Genomic DNA, 18,689 nt, shown 5'->3' with positions numbered 1-18,689 from the left:
CACAGTAGAGTGGGATAACAGGGCAGTGATCCAAACAGGCAGTGGTCCCAGCCACATAGCCCAAGGGCTGCTGCTTCTTTAAATAAAGGGACTTTGGGGGTTCTTTATCGCCAAACAAAGTTCTACTTTCACTCTTCTGCCCGCCTGGAATCATTCCCACCTTGCCCTTTCACGGCGGATTACACGATACTGACACAGCTCACACAGAATTACAACAGAGCTGTTGCTGTGGGGAGGCTCTTCAGGAACTGCCCTGCACTTCCCGGGAAGCACTGGTGCCTGGGGAGGATTCTGTGGCTGTTGGGAACCTGTGGTTTGACCGATTTTCCTCTGAAAGGAGGAAGAGAAGGAGCTCATTACACCCACCCAGCGCCGGCTGCCGTCGGAGGCGTTGGGATTTGGGACAGGAAATGAAGGATCCAGCACCACGACGAGGCAAAGAATTATCATGTCAATCACCCAGAGCAGAGAGAACAAACCCTTCATTAGTGTTTGCCACCAACTGGAAGCTGGGACGGTTGGTTTCGCTTCCCGAAGCCACCGGCTCCCCCGGCCGCATCCCAGGGCGTTCGCTGGGCTGGGATCTCTCAGTTTGCCCAGGATTTCCTGTTCTCTGCGTTCTTCTGGCTCTTCTCCAGTCTCAGAGTGGATCCTGCTTCTGCCTTGGCCAGGGCTGTGAGGGAGGCCAGGTTGGAGGCTGACCCAGAGAAGTTCCCGCTCCTCCTGTTCTCCGCTCCCTGCAGCCTCAGGCCGGAGCTGCGGCGCCGCGCGGGGCCCGTGGCCCTCCTGACCCTGCCCGGCTTCACCAGCAATCCATAGCCTGGGTTACACCTGAAATACTGCTTCCCCCCGATGGAGCCGTCGTTCTTGCCTGCAACAAGACAATCAGGGAGTCACAGAGAGGTTTGGGAAGGGTTAAATCCCATCCCGGTCCAACCCGGCACCGTCCGCTGTCCCAGGGCGCTCCAAAACCCGTCCAGCCTGGCCTTGGGCACTTCCAGGAATGGGGCAGCCACAGGGATGAATTTTTTCCTACAAAATGGGTTTTATTCTGTGCAAATTGGTGCTACTGCACCCAGAGAAGGAGGCAAAGAAAAAGTGCTGAGAGGGAGGACAACTGGTGCCTAAAAATACACCATGGAGGTAAAACTTCCCCGCTGAACTCCAGCAAGTGACTCTGAATGGGACACTCTGCCTTGTCCTTCCTTCCCACTTGCTCTATAATTTCTCCAAATGTGGTAAATAATCACTTCCATTACCAAAGTACCAGGAAGGAAGGAAAACCAGACATTTAAAAGAGCTTTTGGCTTTCTGATGTTTGAAGTTGAGGATTATCACTCTTGCCATGTTGTAAACCCTCCACAGAACAGGAAAGATAATTTCTCTAACTAGTGCCATTGAGATCTTTCTATTTCTCATTTTAGATAATTTACAATTCTCAGGGGAACTGTTCAGGGATTGCTCCCATCCATAAAGGGAAAGTGGAAAGATCCAACAGCTCTTTAAATGACATAAAGTCACCCCTTTGGCTTTTGGGATGTTTCCTTCCTCCTTCCACCATCAGCACGTTGGGTCCAATGTACCCTCATGTGGCCAGGACTTGGATCTCCATGTCCCTGGAGTTCTATCCCTGTTTGCAGTGTGACAAAGACACCACTCTGTGATCACCTTCCCCAAGGGAAGCCCCAGATGTGCCATGTTCCAACAATCAGGGTCTTATTCCTTGTGGAAACAGAAAGGGGTGAAAAAAAAATTCCAGCAACATCAGCAGCTGAGTCTTCAGCAGGCCAAAAATCTGATTTTCCATGGAAGCTGCTGCTTACTGGGATGTTACAGAATCAGCACTGGAGCAGCCTGACAGAGGGAAGGTGACCTCCCAAAACTGAAATGAATCTGTAAATATATATATATTCAATTTTATTTTAATGAGGCACAAATCCAGGACTGAGGAACTACTACAGCTTACAAAAGGATCAAGAGCTCCAGTTTGCTTTCCAGGATGGAAAACTCCAGAGAGTTTTCTGAAAGCAGCTGGGAAGTCACTGTCCAGTTCAGATCTAATGAGGACACGGAGGGGCACTGGAAGATTTGGGATTTCTGGATCCTGGACAGTGTTCTGCTGGATGAACTGCTCCAACCCCAAATGTGCAGCTGGGAGGAGCGTGGGCCCCCTGGGATGTGCTGATTCACCATCCCGCCTGGGAATGCTGCACTTGGCTGAGAGGATTGGAATAAGGAGTTTTTCATGCCCTGGGTAACCCAAATTCTCTCTCTATCACTGCACTTCTCCCAGACTTTCCACTGGCACTCTCTGACTTCCCCCAGTCCTGGAGAGGAAAGGGGTTGGGAAGCCTGGACTCCAGCAGGGATCAATCCCAGCCATCATCTTCCTCTCCTCTTGTGCTGGAGACACCCCACTCCCACATCAACAGCAGCAGCACCTCCAGCAACTGCATCCTGGTTTCCGAAAAAATCCTGGAAACCCTAAATTTTGGGAATTCCACAGCAGTACAGGTCAGGGTCAGGCAGGGATGACAAATTAAATGGTGAAAGAAACCTCAAATTATCTGGTGGTCAGGGGATGATTATTTCCTACTGCTTTTTACATATACAGGGTGTATATATATAGAGCATGTATATATATATATGTATATATATGTGTGTGTATATATATGTGTGTGTGTATATATATATATATATACACACTCTATAAATACACAGACAGAAACAGTTTCTTGCAATTTTAAAACTTACTTTAAAATAAAATCCTATTACCTCTTAATACCTATTAAGAGACTTTGCAACTCATTTAGCCTAAATGTCCCTTTGAGCTAAATCCCACAACTCCTGTTGCGCTTTGAGCACCCTTATCCTCCCAGCAGAAGCCCAGAAGAGAATCCTATGGACACAAGACCTGTCTCCTGCAGCTAATGCATGGAAAAGGAATCCTGATTCCTACTTCCAGTGTGAGAAGTCAAATGACTGAAAAGGGACAGTCAGGGATCACAGAATGGTTTGGGTTGGGATCTCAAAAGGGTTGGGAGTGAGAGCAGGTTTGGAAAAAGAGGACAGCAGGGAAGACCTTTTACATTTCCCTTTTCAAAATGCCTCCTGCAATGAGCAACAAACCCCCCAGTGGGTAATAGACCCCCCAAAAAAGCAGCTTTAGGATGAGCTCTGCCAGCTGGGACACGCCACGTGACCCAGGGGATGCTTTACCTGAAGGCAAATCCAGCTCCACACCAACCCATGTTCCTTCCTGGAAGTCTGTGGGCCCGATGTACCTGACAGTGCCCGTCTTATTGGCGCCAACTGTGACATATTCTCCCTCTTTCAGCCACTCAGGAATTTCATTGGCATCTTCAGAGTCAGAAATCACCTCCAGTTTTTCCTCTGCTGTCTCTGAGCCGTTGTGGTTCAGTCCACGGGCACTGGAGGTGCTCTTTTCTCCTTCCTGCTGCTCTTCTGTGCCCAGGGAACTGGTGGGGTCTGATCCCAGCATGCTGGTGAAGGATCTCAGCTCTGATGTTTTCACCTTCTGGATTTTGAAGGGTGAGGCTGCAGCGCTGGGCTGGTCGGGGTGAGCTTTGGGAAACCCCAGTTCTGAAGCCCCAGTGGATGTTTCCTTTTTCCTGGCTGGTCCTGCTGACTCCACTGATTGTTTGGATATTGACTCCTTTGGAGTGGAGGTAGAGAGAAGAGGTTTTGCATCAGTGGCTGCAGAGGCCTCGTTCCCCTGCTCACTGGGACAAGGAGAAGCGCAAGACTTTCCAACCACTTCAGGGCTGTCCCTCGGCCTGGGGGGAGCATTTGGAAGGCTGAAGGTGGGGGGATTCTCCCTCTTTGTGGCCAGAGAGCTCTCAGGAGCCCTGTCCTGCACATCAGAAGGGAGCTGAGCCCCTGCAGGAGCAGGGGAGTCACTCCCTGCGGGCGCTGGACCTCCCGGCTGAGCCACAGCATCACTTCCTGCTGCCAGGGCCTCGGAGAGGGTGGCTGTGGAGACACTGTGGGAAAAATACCCACTGGAGGCTTCACTCAGGGGGCTGGGAGGCCCCTCCTGGCAGTCCTGGGCCTGGGTGTCCCCTGTGGGCTGCTGCAAAGGCACTTTGGGTGTCTTCTCCAGACTCTTGTCCGCCTCGGGTGTCTGCGCCACCGTTTCCAGCGGCTGCTTTGCTGCTTCCTCTTGGTTCACCTGAAACACAGGGGGAGAGGGGCTGTGTGATCCAAAATATCTGGGCTAAAAGCACAGATCCCAGAGCTCTGGCAAGCACCAAGGCTTTGAGCTTATCTAAATCCCTGTGTAGCTGCCATGTGCAGAAGATGGAAGCTGATCCCCAGTCAGCCCTGCCAGCGTGGGAGGATTGTCAGCTCACTCCTCCCATTAATAAGGGAAGTGTCAACCCCAAGAAATACACTCCCCAATATTTACTGAAGAATTATTTATATTACAGGAGTGGTCATTTGCTGTTTGAACAGCAGGATTTATATGGAATGGGAAGCAGCCATGATCCATAAGTCTCTCACAGTTATTTGGCTTAACTCTCTGTGTGGATAAATCATCCCCCTGCACCTAAACTGTCATTTCTGTCCCCATTTCCAAATGCCATTCCCACCTCAGAGCCACCAGCACCTTGCACTTCCAGAGGATGAAATTAACTGCACCTCATGAGATTAACAGCCCATTTCAGTGATGTATTTCTTGGCTGTAAAGTTTACTAAATCTGATAGATCAATATCTTTTGCCAGCACATGTACTCTAAAAGATTAGGATGTCTCTAAATCTCTTCGGGAAGGAGCGAGGGGGGAGAGTGCTAATAGGAAGGGGGAGTGGAAAAAGAGGTTGGAAAAGGGCAGATTTGAACAAATCCTGTCTCAGGTGAACATTTTTGTTTATTATTCACAATTTTGTGATTTCTCCCATCTAGTGGTTGAGTGTCCCAAACTACAGGATTTTCAGCTTATTCCAAAAATGCCTTTTCCACTGGAAACTTAAGCAGCATTTGAAGAAAGAGGGATTTGACAGGATTACTAGAATTTCAGAACCAAAGGTTTGCTAAGTAAAATGTAATTAAAAAAAAAAGTGTTTGTTTTTTTTTTCAAAAATATTCTAGCAGATTAAAAACCATATTGTTCACTTTCCTATGGCAAGGGTGGTGTCCATGTGGACTCGGAAGCTTTGCTCTTTCTCTGGATTTTCCCTTTGGATAACACAGAGTTTTCTAAGACAATAAAAGCACAGTGGGAGGAAGCTGATGTGCTGCTCAGGAGACTGAAGTTCTGCTGCAAAGTGGGAGATCACAGGCTCTATTTTCTCTCCAGCTTAGCAAGTTTTTCCATGATATCATGGCAAAAATGGGGAATTAAGCTCCACACTTAGAATAGCCACATCCTGCTTATAGACACTGTCAGAGCCGAGAAATTTTCCTTTTTAAAGCAGCAAACCAGCTAAATTTCAGCTAATTATCTGCTAATGCTTTCAAATATCAAAGTGGAAGCAGGAATAGGAGAGGAGGTTTTACCAGGACCTGAAACACCCAGCAGAATTTCACTGTCTCACAGCCAGGCAGCAGCACAAGTGCAACAGGTTTTAAACAGCTGAAGCTTTGGCCACCTCTGGCAGGTGAAATTAAAAATTGTATCCTCACATCTTGGGATGTGCTCACCTGTTTTATCCTTGCAGCACTGGCCTCCAGACTGGCTGACTGAACCATAATTCGTGGGACAGCCTGGGGGGAGGGAAATGAAGAGAATCAGTCAATGAAAGGATTAAATATTGGCAAAATGGTAAATGTTAAGGCTTGTATTTGAAATTTTGGGATCCTAAGCAAAGCTTTGTCATGAAAGGATGGAAAACTAAACCAGACTTTCAGTAGCTGAAATGGAGCTTGTCAAAAAAACAAGAGGGAGAGAGGCTTTTTACACAGGCAGAGGGAATGGTTTTAAGCTAAAAAAGATTTAGGTTAGATATTAGGATAGAATTCTTCCCTGTGAGGGTGGGGAGGCCCTGGCACAGTTAACCAGAGAAGCTGTGGCTGCCCCTGCATCCCTGGAGGTGTCCAAAATCACCTGGATGTGGCACTTGAGGACATGAACTGGTCTTGACCATAGGGGTGGTGCTGGACTCGATGATCTTTGAGGCTTTTCCCAACTTTAAGGATCTATGGTGTGAGCTCCAGAACTCTTTCTCCTTCTCCAGTCTCTAAATTCAGTTTGGACCTGAGCATTATTGGCTTTACCACAAAAAGGAAGGCAGAATCCAGGTCTGTGCATCTCCTTTTCCAGGAGGACATTCCTCCTGGCACTGACAATAAACGGCCCTCACTTGCTCCATATTCAGGTTTTTATGTTGCAGATTTGAAATAATCCCTCTCCTGAGAGCAGAGCAGCACACTGTGACACCTGGTATAAATCTGAGGTTATGCTGCTGCCTTGGGCTGTCACACAGCAGGGGAAGGAGCCACCAGCTCAGTGGAGAACCTCAGGAAAGGGAAGCATGAAGAGAAGGAGAGAGGAGAAAAAGGCAAAAAAATCTCTTCAGCAGTGTTAAATAATGCACTGCAAGGGCAGGTTCAGGCTCTGAGGGGCAGAGCTCCTTAAGGGAGACACATTACACAATTTGGGAGCTGCCTGCTTTTATTCTTTGTTTTTCCCCCAAGGATTCTTTCTGTACAAACACACAGGCAGTGCTCAGCTCCCAGACAAGTGATTCCCAGAACTCAGCACTGAAATCCTCCAGCTGAAGAGTGAGGAACCTTCTCTTGCATCCCCTCTAAGCCCAGTAAAGCAGGAATATGACTGATCTTACCCTCAAGAGGAATAAACATGCGAGAGAGGAACAGCTTTTATTTATACAGAGATTGTGCCAGGCATTAAAAAAACCAAGGTGCTTCAAGGTAGAAAATAAAAAGACAAAAAATGGACAAAACCCCAAGAGGGTCACCAAATAAACTTTTTAAAGACATTAAAGCTCCAGTTCAATAAAAGGAAGCAGGAGAGGAGGGGTTTTTGGCTTGTTCCTAAACCTGCTAAATGAAAATTCACCACCGGAACAGGGCTCAGAGCAAACTGGCTCTGTTTGGGGTGCACAGGTTTGTGCATTTTGAGATCCTCACTGGGTCAGGACCTGGGGCTCCAGGAAGCAGATGGACCAGAATAAACCAATGAAGAAACCCTGCAAAGTTTAGGTTTTATAAAATTTGGGCAGCCTTATTATCCAGAAATAAGCACTCAGAATTGGAATAAGGAGAAGTATTTAAAGCAGCTAAATCAGTTCCCTTTTCTCCCTTCAAAACAAATAAATAAAGTGTTTGTTTGGGTTTTTTATCTCTCCAAAACCTCCAGTCTTACAGCCTGCAAATCCCCAAAAATCTAAAAATCCAGTTGGCATCACACAGCAAAAGAAAGAAAACCATGAGGCTTTAATCACTCCTCATCAAGTTCTCCTCCTGAAAGGATGACAGTTCTCCAAACTACAGAAAATTTGCCAAGCAAGGTTAGAAAAACAGGGAGAAAAAAGGAATTCTGAGAGGTGGCACTGCCCAGCTTTGGTGCTGACAAGAAGCAGCAGGGCAGGAATCCCCTCAGAGGGCACCACACCAGACCTGTGGGATGAAATGCAGTCGAATTCCTTGGGGAGGGGGCTGAAAACAAAGTGTTGGGACTATCTGGGAAGACACTGCTGGATGAAAAGTATTTCTGGATCCAGAGCCAAATTCTATCATGAAATGTTTGTAGGCAGTGGCTGCTAAACTTGATGTATCTATTTATCCAGGAGCCTTTTGCAGGGATGGATTCTGGCAGAATTTCTTCAACCGAGCTGACAAAACACAAGTGAGGGAGAACATGAAAGCTTTGCACTTTAAAGCATCTTTGATTGTCTTCTCCTAAGAGCTGCTGCTCTGTGCAGGGAGGTGATGAGGATACAAAAAGCTGGACATGCCCCAGGCAGGTGCACTCACATCCCAGAAATCCCCCGAGGGCTGGGATGGTCCCACACTTTGGGCAGCAGGGGAGGAGAGGGGGGGATTCTGCCCCTCTCAGGTGAGACCCCACCTGCAGAGCTGCCCCAGCCCTGGGGCCAACAGCAGGAGGATGTGGAGCTGCTGGAACAAATCCAGAGGAATCCACAGAGATGCTCCAAGGGCTGGAGCCCCTCTGCTCTGGGATAAAGGATGAGAGAGCTCAGAGGGTTCACCTGGAGAAGGATCCAGGGAGAGCTCAGAGCCCCTTCCAGAGCCTAAAGGGGCTCCAGGAGAGCTGGAGAGGGACTGGGGACAAGGGATGGAGGGACAGGACACAGAGAATGGCTTCAAACTAAAAGTGGAGATTTGGGAGGGATATTGTGTTCCCTGTGAGGGTGGGGAGGCCCTGAGGTTGCCCAGAGAAGTTGTGTCTGCCCTGGATCCCTGGAAGTGTCCAAGGCCAGGTTGGACAGGGCTTGGAGCAAACTGGGATGGTGGAAGGTGTCACTTGTCCTGTCCCTCCAGCCCTTGTCCCCAGTCCCTCTCCAGCTCTCCTGGAGCCCCTTTAGGCTCTGGAAGGGGCTCTGAGCTCTCCCTGGATCCTTCTCTTCTCCAGGTGAGCACCCCCAGCTCTCCCAGCCTGGCTCCAGAGCAGAGGGGCTCCAGCCCTGGGAGCATCTCTGTGGATTCCTTTGGTCTCTCTCCAGCTGCTCCTCGTCCTCCTGCTGTTGGCCCCAGGGCTGGGGCAGCTCTGCAGGTGGGGTCTCACCTGAAAAGGGCAGGGGGTGGGACTGGGTGAGCTTTAGGGTCCCTTCCAACCCAAACCATTCCAGGATTCCATGGTTATTCTATCAATCTTAGATTTTTTGGGTTTTTTTTGACATCTTCTGCTCACTGAGAGGTCACTTTGCACAAGCTCTGAGGTGACCAAAGGAGAGCCCAACCTGTCCCACTGGTGAGCTTGAAGAGCAAAAGCATTTCTGTGTCACTCCCCAGTTACAGAGGCGCCAACATCAATCCTGAATGAACATTTTTTATCCCATATATTCCACATCTATATAATGGCCACCTCTTCAAAGAGCTCAGCAAAACACATTTGGTATTTCTGTGTCATTAAGCACTTTGTGAAATGCCTCTGGCAGCAGTGACTGATGCCTTCAGAGCAAAGCCTTTGATTTGGTGTCACTTGGATGAAAATCCCTCAGCATTAACACTCAATATGCAGAAAGTTCAGTGGCATTTAAGAGAACAAATCAGGCCACTGCAGCCAAGAATTGCCCTGTGAATGCCAGGAATGGCTTAGCCAAGGTTGATACAATCCTAAAGGGATTTTATCCCGAACTTCCACTGTTTTTTTTGCTTTCCCATCCCCAGACAGGAGTGGCTGAGCCCAAGGACCCTCCCACTGACAGTGTCATGGTCCCATCACTATTTAACAGCAGCTACTGGGAACTGCTGCAGCAAAACAGAGATTTAAATTCATTAAAGAGAGATTTAAATCAGTTTGGAGCACTCAGGATAAAATATTTCCACAAGGTGTGCTTGGGATTGCAGGGAGAAATCCAAAAATTCCCTAGTACACAGCCCCAAAAGAAAAGATTCTATTTTTAAAAGGTACCCCCCTGCCCCAACAATATTCCTCTTGAAAATTATTTTAAAATTGATTGCAAAGTCATTAATCACTCAAATATAGAATCTCCCACCTTCCCCAAGGAGATCTGAAATCCAGTGCAAGTTAATTTGTTGGGGATTTTTTTTTGTGTTTGCTCATTTTCTTCTCTAAACACACTCTGTATTTAAATATTAACCCAAACAACTCCCTCTTATTCCACAGTCCCTGTGTGAAATGTTTCAGCCTGTAATAAGACATCAGAATTCCCCACTTCTAGGACAATTTGTACAAAATTAACCACACCATTTCCTATGCAGCTCAATTACTTCATTTCTAGGTCCTGGCAGATTAAAAGAGTAATCCATACCCATTTTTAAGTTAGTTTACAAGGAAATTCGAGTGGTTTGAAACTTCCAAAGCCAGTTTTCCACACTCACTCTCATCAAAAACTATTTGTATTTGAGGATGACAGGGAAAACTGAGCTCAGAAAGAAATCAAAACACCAACAACTGAGTCACAAGGAGACACATGAGCTCTGCTGTGCAGCTCTGCTGACTGCAGCATCCAAATGGATTTTCACTTGGAACTCTGAAGGAAAAAAAAAGCCTTCAAGATGTTAAAGAAGGTTCTCTGAGGCCGCATTATTTACATTTGATTAAGGAATGTCAGTTCTAGCAATTATACTGTGCACCAGGCCCATCCATGAAACTGTTATTTTTTAATGGACTGCCAGAAAAGGGTTTTGTCTATTTAGAAAGCCTTTCATTAACTGCATTTCATTAGTTTTTAAGATTAATTTCCATGTCTGCATCAGAAGGTGGAAGGGAAAGAAGTGACAGCTGCCCTCTCCATGTGGCTACACCATAAAGCAAAAATGAATTATATGGAAATTCGAAGAGTTTATCCTTTTTTTTTTTTAACTTTTATTTTAAATAAATCTGTGACTCAAGATCTCTCTCTCAAGCCATCTGCTAACAAAAAGACATCTGAGCATCCAAAAAGGTTCTTGGATAGGAAAGTGACCAAAATCCACTCACCAAATTTGCCACAGGAATTTCCTTCGGTCACAGCAATGCCAAAAACCCAGAAAATGGAACTTAATATGTCCATTTTTAATGTCAGCACCCAGTGATGCCCTGAAATGTGATTACACAGGCAGTTCCTGGAGAGCCACGGGGTCACAAGGGAAAGGAACAGGAATTCTGCTTGGTGCACACTGGGAAAGCCTCAGCATGTGAACAAAAAAGAGGAATTTCAATTCCTACATAATATAATTAAGCACAGGCAGATGAAACTCTGCTTCTCCCTCCACCTGCATATTTTCCACAAGGATTTTAAGCTTCTCCCCATCAGCAGGGAGGGTCAGAAGGCTCCAAATCTTGCACTCCGTGGTTCTCAGCTTTTTCAAGAATAGGCTGGGAAAATAAAAACCAATTCCAGCCATCTAGAAAGGTTTAAATTGTTGGGGTTTTTTTTTATTATTTACAGACTACTAGCAATTAATTTAAAGGCACCAGATAAAGGAGAAAAGAGGCATTTTCTAACTTTAAAGTATATAAACAGCTTCATCAGAACCCAATCTTTTAGGTACATAAACAGCTTCATCGGAAGCCATTCTGCAAGTTACATAAAGAATCCTATTATGCCAAATTAATTCAATCTAACTAATTAGAGAGCAGGAAGTTCTTTCAATTATTTTATGTGCTGTCTGAGAAACACACTTGAATACGAGAGCAGATTTCATTAATTGCGGTTCATTATTCTCCAGATTAGTTACTAAACTTGCAGCAGAAGGTCAAAGACAGCAATTTTATTCACTGCCACCACCTTGACTGGGATGTCTCTGCCTTTTTTTTGTTTTTGAAGCACAAGGAACCACTCTAAACAAGGGGAGATCACTTTGTAAAGGTAATTTTGGGTGGGCTCGCCCACTTTAATGTTGATGCTGCTCCAAGCAATGGGCAGGGCTGAAATAAAAAGCTGCTAAAATAATTTTAAAAGTGTAATTTTTATCATTATTGATCAGAACTGATCTCCTTTTTTACCAGCTCAGGATCAGAGATTTGGTACCACACCCACTTGGAATAGTCATGGTGAACTTAACTTCAATTCCAAACCTGGGAAAAGGTTCAGTCCTGCTCCTTGGAAATTTGCTTTCCATGGAATCATGGAATATCCTCAGCTGGCAGGGCCCCACGAGGATCACTCAGTGCAACCCTGGCCCTGCACAGACACCCCAACAATCCCACCCTGTGCACCCCTGAGGGCATTGTCCAAACCCTCCTGCAGCTCTGGCAGCCTTGGGAATGCCACCATTCCCTGGGGAGCTGTTCCAGTGCCTGACACGCTCTGGGGGAGGAACCATTTCCCAAAATCCAACCTGAATCTCCCCATCTCTCAGCTCCCAGCCCAGGAAAGGATGATTCAGATCCTTCCATCCCTTCTGTCATTTTTATTCCTGAACTTTGCTCTCCCAAATTGCTGTTTACAGCAACAAAACTCCAGCAGTTCCCAGTTAAGGGTCAGATTCCTTTGCAATTAGAGCCAAAAAAAGTCCTTTAGGCTTTGCCTCTCCCTTACAGGTTTTTCTCCCACCTTGCACATTCATTTTTGTCCCCTGCCACTGTGCACTGAAATTTCCTTCTCCCACAGCCCTGGAGGTGCTGTTCTGCATTCCCTGAGGCTCAGAAAGAGCTCAGAAAAATTATCAGGGGTAAATTTTGGTGTCCCCGCCATGGCACAGTTTCTCCACAGGAGTTCCTGGCTGCCTGGAGCGACCCCCTGAGCCCCCCATGTCCCTCAGCCATCCATCACCATCCCCAGCTCAACCCCTCTGCCCACATTTGCATCCTCAGGCCATTAAAAAGAAGCAGCACTGGAGATTATGGCATGGGATGGGATACTGATGATCTTAAAAAGCCAGACTTGCTGCAAAGGTGCCTCTTCATTTTTGTGCTGCACAGAAGAAGCTGGAGCTGATTCTGGGGCAATTCCTTCTGCTTTTTTTATTCCCTCTTCTGTGCATCTTTCCTTAGGATGAGATTAGGAAAAGGTTTCTCTCCAGAGGGTGTTGGGGCACTGGAAGAGCTCCCCAGGGAATGGTGACATTCCCAAAGCTGCCAAAGCTCCAGGAATGTTTGGACAATGCTCTCAGGGACAGGGTGGGATTGTTGGGGTGTCTGTGCAGGGCCAGGGCTTGGATCAATGATCCCTGTGGATCTCTCCACCTCAGGAAATTTCACAATTCCCTGGGATTGCTGACAGCAGTGAAGAAGCCCCATTTCCCTATGGATGGAGCTGCAAGGAATTTGTGAAACCTCTCAAACCAGGGAGGCAACATTGCAATACAGCTGATTTGTTCCACTGCAAAACTTGAAAGTAGAGAATAATTCTAACATTTCATTACATTACACAGATCCACTGGTCATGGAAACCCTGAGCTGCTCTCCAGTGCAAGCACAGAAGAATCACCTACTCCTCTTATTTTTTTAAAAAAACAAAGCATTAATAGCATTTCCCCTCTTATTAAAAATTGTTGAGATCATGACCTGGTTGACTTTCCACAGTAATCCATAACATAAACTAAAATCTCATTAAAGACATGTCTCTGTAGTTTAAAACTTGATTTCTAGACAAATCATCCAGGACTGATCTTGAACAGGAAAGGAGTGGGAACAGGTGGTTAGACTAGAGGCAGGAAATTAGGCCTCGTTTCTCCTCTCAGCTCTCACTGATTCACTGAGGATTCAAGAAGGTGTGAAAGGCTCTCACTGCAATTGCAAGAGCACCTATTTGCATCTTTCCATACCCAAATACCTTTAAAGAAAGTCACCACCTTCATTTTAATTCTCTACAGTTCATAGATGAGGGGGTTTGTACAATCCCAGCCTCAGCACCAAGCAAAAGGTGAGATTAAAATGTAAAATGAATCCCCAATCAAGCTAAGAATATTTTAAAACTGCCTTGTTCTTATTTGTGTTACATGTGCCAGGAATTTCTTTTAAAAATATTTAAGTGTTAATAGATTTATTTTTGCTCTATCTTACTGTATTTCTGTTATGCCCAAACAACTTCCTGTACTCCTGGGATGCTCTTGTAACAGCAAGTTTAGTTGTAGCAAACAAAAGATCTGGATTCATCCACAAAAAAAAAGAGTTGTTAAAGGATTTTAGGGTTTGTTTGGAGGAAGACATTCTTTAAAATGTTTGCCTGCATGGCAAGAGGTGAAGAAAAGTCTGAGTTAATAAGCTTCCAGAAGAGGGTGAGAGCAGAGCAAGCATGGACAGAATGGAATCCCAAAACCTTTCACACCAGATCTGGCTCCAGATTAATCTTCAAAACAGTTTGTTAAACCTTCAAAATTTACTCTAAAGGGAAATATTCCTACAGCCTCACAAATAAAGGAGATGATATGATTTATAATGGGATTCTCTATTTCACCTGGTGTTTTTTTAAAGACAAAAGTGTTTTTCCAGTCAGCTTGACTGTGCATCAACTTCTGCTCAGAGCACAGGAGCCACATCTGGAGCAGGTGGGAGCTTTGCAGCACAACATCCAAAAGGAAAAAAAGGAAATCAAATGCTTCCCTGACATGTGGAAGAGACAAGAATGAACAAAAGCAACTGCCCCAAGTACACAGAGAAAGATGGAAAAGGTGACACGAGCTGGGGTGAGGGGTGGGGATATGAAATAAAGAATTAAAAACAGAATTACATTTTCCTCCTGGCAATACACAAACAACACTAAGTGCCCTTCATAAATTTTACCATTGTTGCTGTGAGTGGGAGGCCCATAAATCACCCTGGGAGTGGAGCTGGCACTTGGAAAAAGCCAAATGGGCTGAGCGTGTGTCAATAAGTTCCAGCAGCTCCACTAGCCCTGGACAGGATGGAGGGGAAATGGATCAAAAGCTTGGTTTGCTCTGCAACAACTTTTCTAAAACATCTCCCTGCCAGCAAGCCCAGCAGCACTCACCAAAATTGGATTTTGTGGGTGATTTAATGCCTTACCTGCTGTGCAAGGGGAGAGCTCTGCCTGCCCTTTTTCTCATCTCTAACAGGGAACAGGGACTTCAGCAGCTTTGGCATCTGAGGCACCAAGGACTTGACAGGATTCAGGTAGGAAGCAGCCAGGCTAGCAATACCTGTAGGAAAAACAAAATATTCATACATGAAAAGAATTATTCTTTGGAGGAAAAGGGGAAAAAACCCCAAAGCTGACCCAAAACCTTCTATAAATTTTTTTTTAAAAGTTATTTTTAAAAGAAGTTTTAATTTAAGTTTTAACTTTTGAAACTTCTTTTCTAAGATGAATTCTGTGGTCAAAGAATTAGCCAAGGGAAAGCACTCTCTGACTTTTAGTGACACTCAGGAGCTGTGACTTCATCCCACATTTAGGAAGTTCCCTGAGCTGCACCTGGATCAGGGGAGTTTTGTGAGCTGAGTAAGTGCCTTACCTGGATCAGGAGCGTTTTGTGACATAAAGAAGAGCCCCTACCTGGATCAGGAGAGTTTTCTGAGTTGAAGAAGAGCCTTACCTGGATCAGGGGAGTTTTGGGAGCTGAAGGAAAGCCCTACCAGGATATGGGGAATTTTGTGAGCTGAAGAAGAGCCCTACCTGGATCAGGGGAGTTTTCAGAGCTGAAGGAGAGCCCTACCTGGATCAGGGGAGTTTTGTGACATAAAGAAGAGCCCTACCGGGATATGGGGAGTTTTCTGAGTTGAAAAAGAGCCTTACCTGGATATGGGGAATTTTGTGAGCTGAAGAAGAGCCCTACCTGGATCAGGGGAGTTTTGTGACATAAAGAAGAGCCCTACCTGGATATGGGGAGCTTTCTGAGCTGTAGAAGAGCCTTACCTGGATATGGGGAATTTTGTGAGCTGAAGAGCCTTACCTGGACCAGGGGAGTTTTGTGAGCTATAGGAGGGCCCTACCTGGATCAGGAGAGTTTTCTGAGCTGAACAAGAGCCTTACCTGGATCAGGGGAGCTTTGTGAGCTGAAGAAGAGCCCTACCTGGATCAGGGGAGTTTTGTGAGCTGAAGAAAAGCCTTACCTGGATCAGGGGAGTGGTTCTGCTGCCCAGAGCCTGGCAGCGAGGTACGAGATGGACTAATGCCTCTACTGGAGTTTGTGGCACCTTGGGACACATCTTGCTGACTCTCCCATCGACCCTAGAGGGGGGAAAAAAAAGGTTTTTTTCCAAGTTAGCACAACAGCAGGAGCACACCAATCCTGACACACCCTGCACAGCCCCTCTGCCAAGCTCAGAGTGCCAGAGCTGAGGAAAGACCCTTCCCCAGAGGTGCTTTTAGTTGGCAGACCCAGCCCTGCAAAGATGAGCACCCTCAGCATAAAAGCACAGAAAAAGTTCATTTCTAGACCTCACAGCTGTAATATTTCACTCACTTGTGCTGCTGTGTTGTGGAAGCTGAGTATGTTACAACCAGGTGAAAATAATATGGTGCTGTCTGCCCAAAATTCCTGAATATTTTGTGTATCTACTCAGGAGTAGTGGAAGCAGTGGCAGGAAAAAGGGTGAGGACAGAGCTTTAAACAAGACAAGAAATACAAGACCTAAAGGCTGGATGTTTGTGCCTGGAGTCAGAGAAAGGAGGAGTTAAACAGATCAAGAGGAAGCAACTGTGGCACTGCAAAGTTTTCTGGGACAGAGGAAGTTGGAATAGCCAAGCTGTGGACAGCAGGACAAAAAAGATGAGGACATGTTAGGGTTTTGAAGATCAAACAAGATTATTTTCAGCCCTACAAGAGCCTGGTGCAGATGAGGAAGAAACAGTGACAGAGAAAAGAGCAGCTCCTTTGCCTTCCCAAGATCCCAGGGTTCTCTTTTTGGGTTCTCCCATGGATCCCACACACCACGGGTGATTTCTCTTGCTGTTACAAAGGTCCACGGTGGTTTTGGAACTTTCCTCTCAAACTCACAGCCAGTAACTGGCTCAGTGACAAAGCCTCTTGGCTAACAGAGAGAAACCCCAGGCCACCATTTCACAGCAGCATGTGAGGGTCAAGAATCTGTGTGTCCAAATCCATTTTTTATTAATTCTCTCATTTTGCTAGGCAAAATAATTTATAAATTTGCCTGCAATGATTACTCCAAGTGACCGGCCAGGGTGTGGCTGTGCTGGAAGTTTCATGTGGATGCAGGACAGGGCTTGGTTTTGCTTCACCAACTGAGTGTGTAGAGCTGGAAGGGAAACCAAAATTCCATGGGGTTGTCCTGAAAATGCCTGAGGGAGGCACACATGCAAAATCAAACTGCCAAAGCAGCTCCTTCTCATTTACCTAATTTACAGGAGACCTGAAGGCAACTCAGTACCCATTTATGAGCCTATGGGTCAAAAAAGCCCAGGATCAGACTCTCCAAGAAATCTCAGTCAGGGTCTTGTGGGAAAGTGTTGTCCTGTTCAGGTGGCAAAATGTTCTCAGGATGAGCTTGCAAAGCTTCACCTTTCCACAATCGGGGGTTGCAAGGACAGGATGGTGCAGCCAAAAAAAAAAACCCTGAAGTCTAATCCCTGATAAAAACTGAAGTCTAATATTTTTATTTTTTTTTGGTGGAGAGTTGCGCTATGGTTGGTGCAAAATCTGGATTTTACTGTACACCTGAATTTTGCTTGAAATATACATAACAGGAAGAGAAATATTTTCACAGTAAAAAGGTGCAGGAGTTACAAGGGATGGAAGGACCTGCTGCATCCTAGACCATAACTTTAGTGTATTTTTTCCTGGAGGAAGAGGGGGAAAATGTGGTTTTTCAAGAAGCTGCCCACTGTTGGATGCAAGGAATTAATCTGACCTTGAACGTAATAATAATGACAGGCAGCCAAACTAATCTTAACTGGAACTTGAAGTCATGAATGTTTCACAAATAATAAATAAGCCAGGACAGGAGGAATAGATTTCTCCACTGGGTTGAAGGTCATGGTGAGCAGCCCAGGGCAAGAATCATTTCCATTTGGATCTATAAGTCAGTCCCAGGGAAGCTGCTCCTGCTTTGAATAGCAAGTAACCTCACTTGGGCAGAGCAGGACCTGTCCTCAGCCCTCCTGCTCCAGGTCCAGCCAGTGCTGCAGCTGGGAGGACAAATTTGGGGTAAGTGATGGGTGTCTGGGGTCACTGAGGCATCATCCTGGAAGTGAAGCTGATGGAGGCCAGGCTGGGAGCAGCAGGGGTTTGTTAATCTGCTGGTTTTGAGGACTTTGGTGTTTACACCTTTCTTGGAAGCTTCCTGCTCTGCTCATGCCTTAAGCCTTCAATTCCAGCATCAATTTTTGACCTGCAACTCATTTATGTCTTACACACATCCAAGAGCCATGTCTGAGGCTGGAAAATTCCACAAAATGCTTTTTTCCTATTCCTCACCCCCAAACTCTTACTTTTAAATTACTTTTTTTTTTTGCTTTCGTGTTTCTGATAGTGCCGATTTCTCTCAGGTTGCTTTATCATGTGCAGAGATTAATAAAAAAATAGAAAACTCAAACCAAATAGCACAAGACTCAAAATAATCTTGAAATATTGGTTTTGTTGCCTCCTGGCTTAGTCTGCCATCAGCCTGGTTGATGTTGGCACTGGATTAGGAAAAAGAGCTATGGAAGAGTGAAAAGCATCTGAAAGCTTCATTTTTGGAGAATATAAACTTGATTAGTGATCCTTTTGGATCTTGGGATAGTGATCCACTTAAAGACAAATGGATCAAGGTGCCACATCTTGAGCCAAGCCAGCTCAAGCGCTCCTGGAGGTCACAGAAAAAGAAGAAACAGAAAGAATATTACAAATACTCAAGAGTATCATAGCTTACTACAACAGGGACTCAGTGCAGGTAAAGAGCAACTAAATAATTTTCTGAGTCATGATCTGTTGAGTCAGAAGTGCCCTTCACTGACTGTTCCAACAGCAAAATGGTTTCAAGCAATATCTTGACTTTCTAACCCTGTTTGGGGAATGCTGAGAAAATGGAGTAGGTAAGAACCAGCAGAACCCTTTCAGAATATTCATCCTGCACAGAAAGAATGGCAGCATTTGGTGACTTTTTCTGTAGGAAAAGGCTTTTTATTGTAGGATCTTAGAAATTTTGCTTCAGCTTTGATACTATAGCTG

General features: G+C 45.7%; 1 protein-coding gene across 1 annotated transcript in view; it reads right to left on the bottom strand.

Annotated features, from left to right (window-relative positions):
* Window positions 1-379: 379 nt before the first annotated feature.
* KIF13B (kinesin family member 13B) overlaps window positions 380-18,689 on the bottom strand; it is a gene marked incomplete at its 5' end in the record, with an annotated part of 32,285 nt that continues 13,975 nt past the window's right edge. Inside the window, 5 exons of the mRNA XM_005429786.2 lie at window positions 380-871; window positions 3,220-4,192; window positions 5,664-5,726; window positions 14,584-14,717; window positions 15,628-15,745. Of these exons, the coding sequence (XP_005429843.1) occupies window positions 588-871; window positions 3,220-4,192; window positions 5,664-5,726; window positions 14,584-14,717; window positions 15,628-15,745 (1,572 nt within the window). The remainder of the gene's footprint in view (window positions 872-3,219; window positions 4,193-5,663; window positions 5,727-14,583; window positions 14,718-15,627; window positions 15,746-18,689) is intronic.

This window comes from Geospiza fortis, unplaced genomic scaffold (assembly GCF_000277835.1).
Source record: "Geospiza fortis unplaced genomic scaffold, GeoFor_1.0 scaffold319, whole genome shotgun sequence".
Lineage (NCBI taxonomy): Eukaryota > Metazoa > Chordata > Aves > Passeriformes > Thraupidae > Geospiza > Geospiza fortis.
The sequence above is the reverse complement of the archived record's forward strand: the minus strand, read 5'-3'. Positions and strand labels throughout refer to the sequence as shown.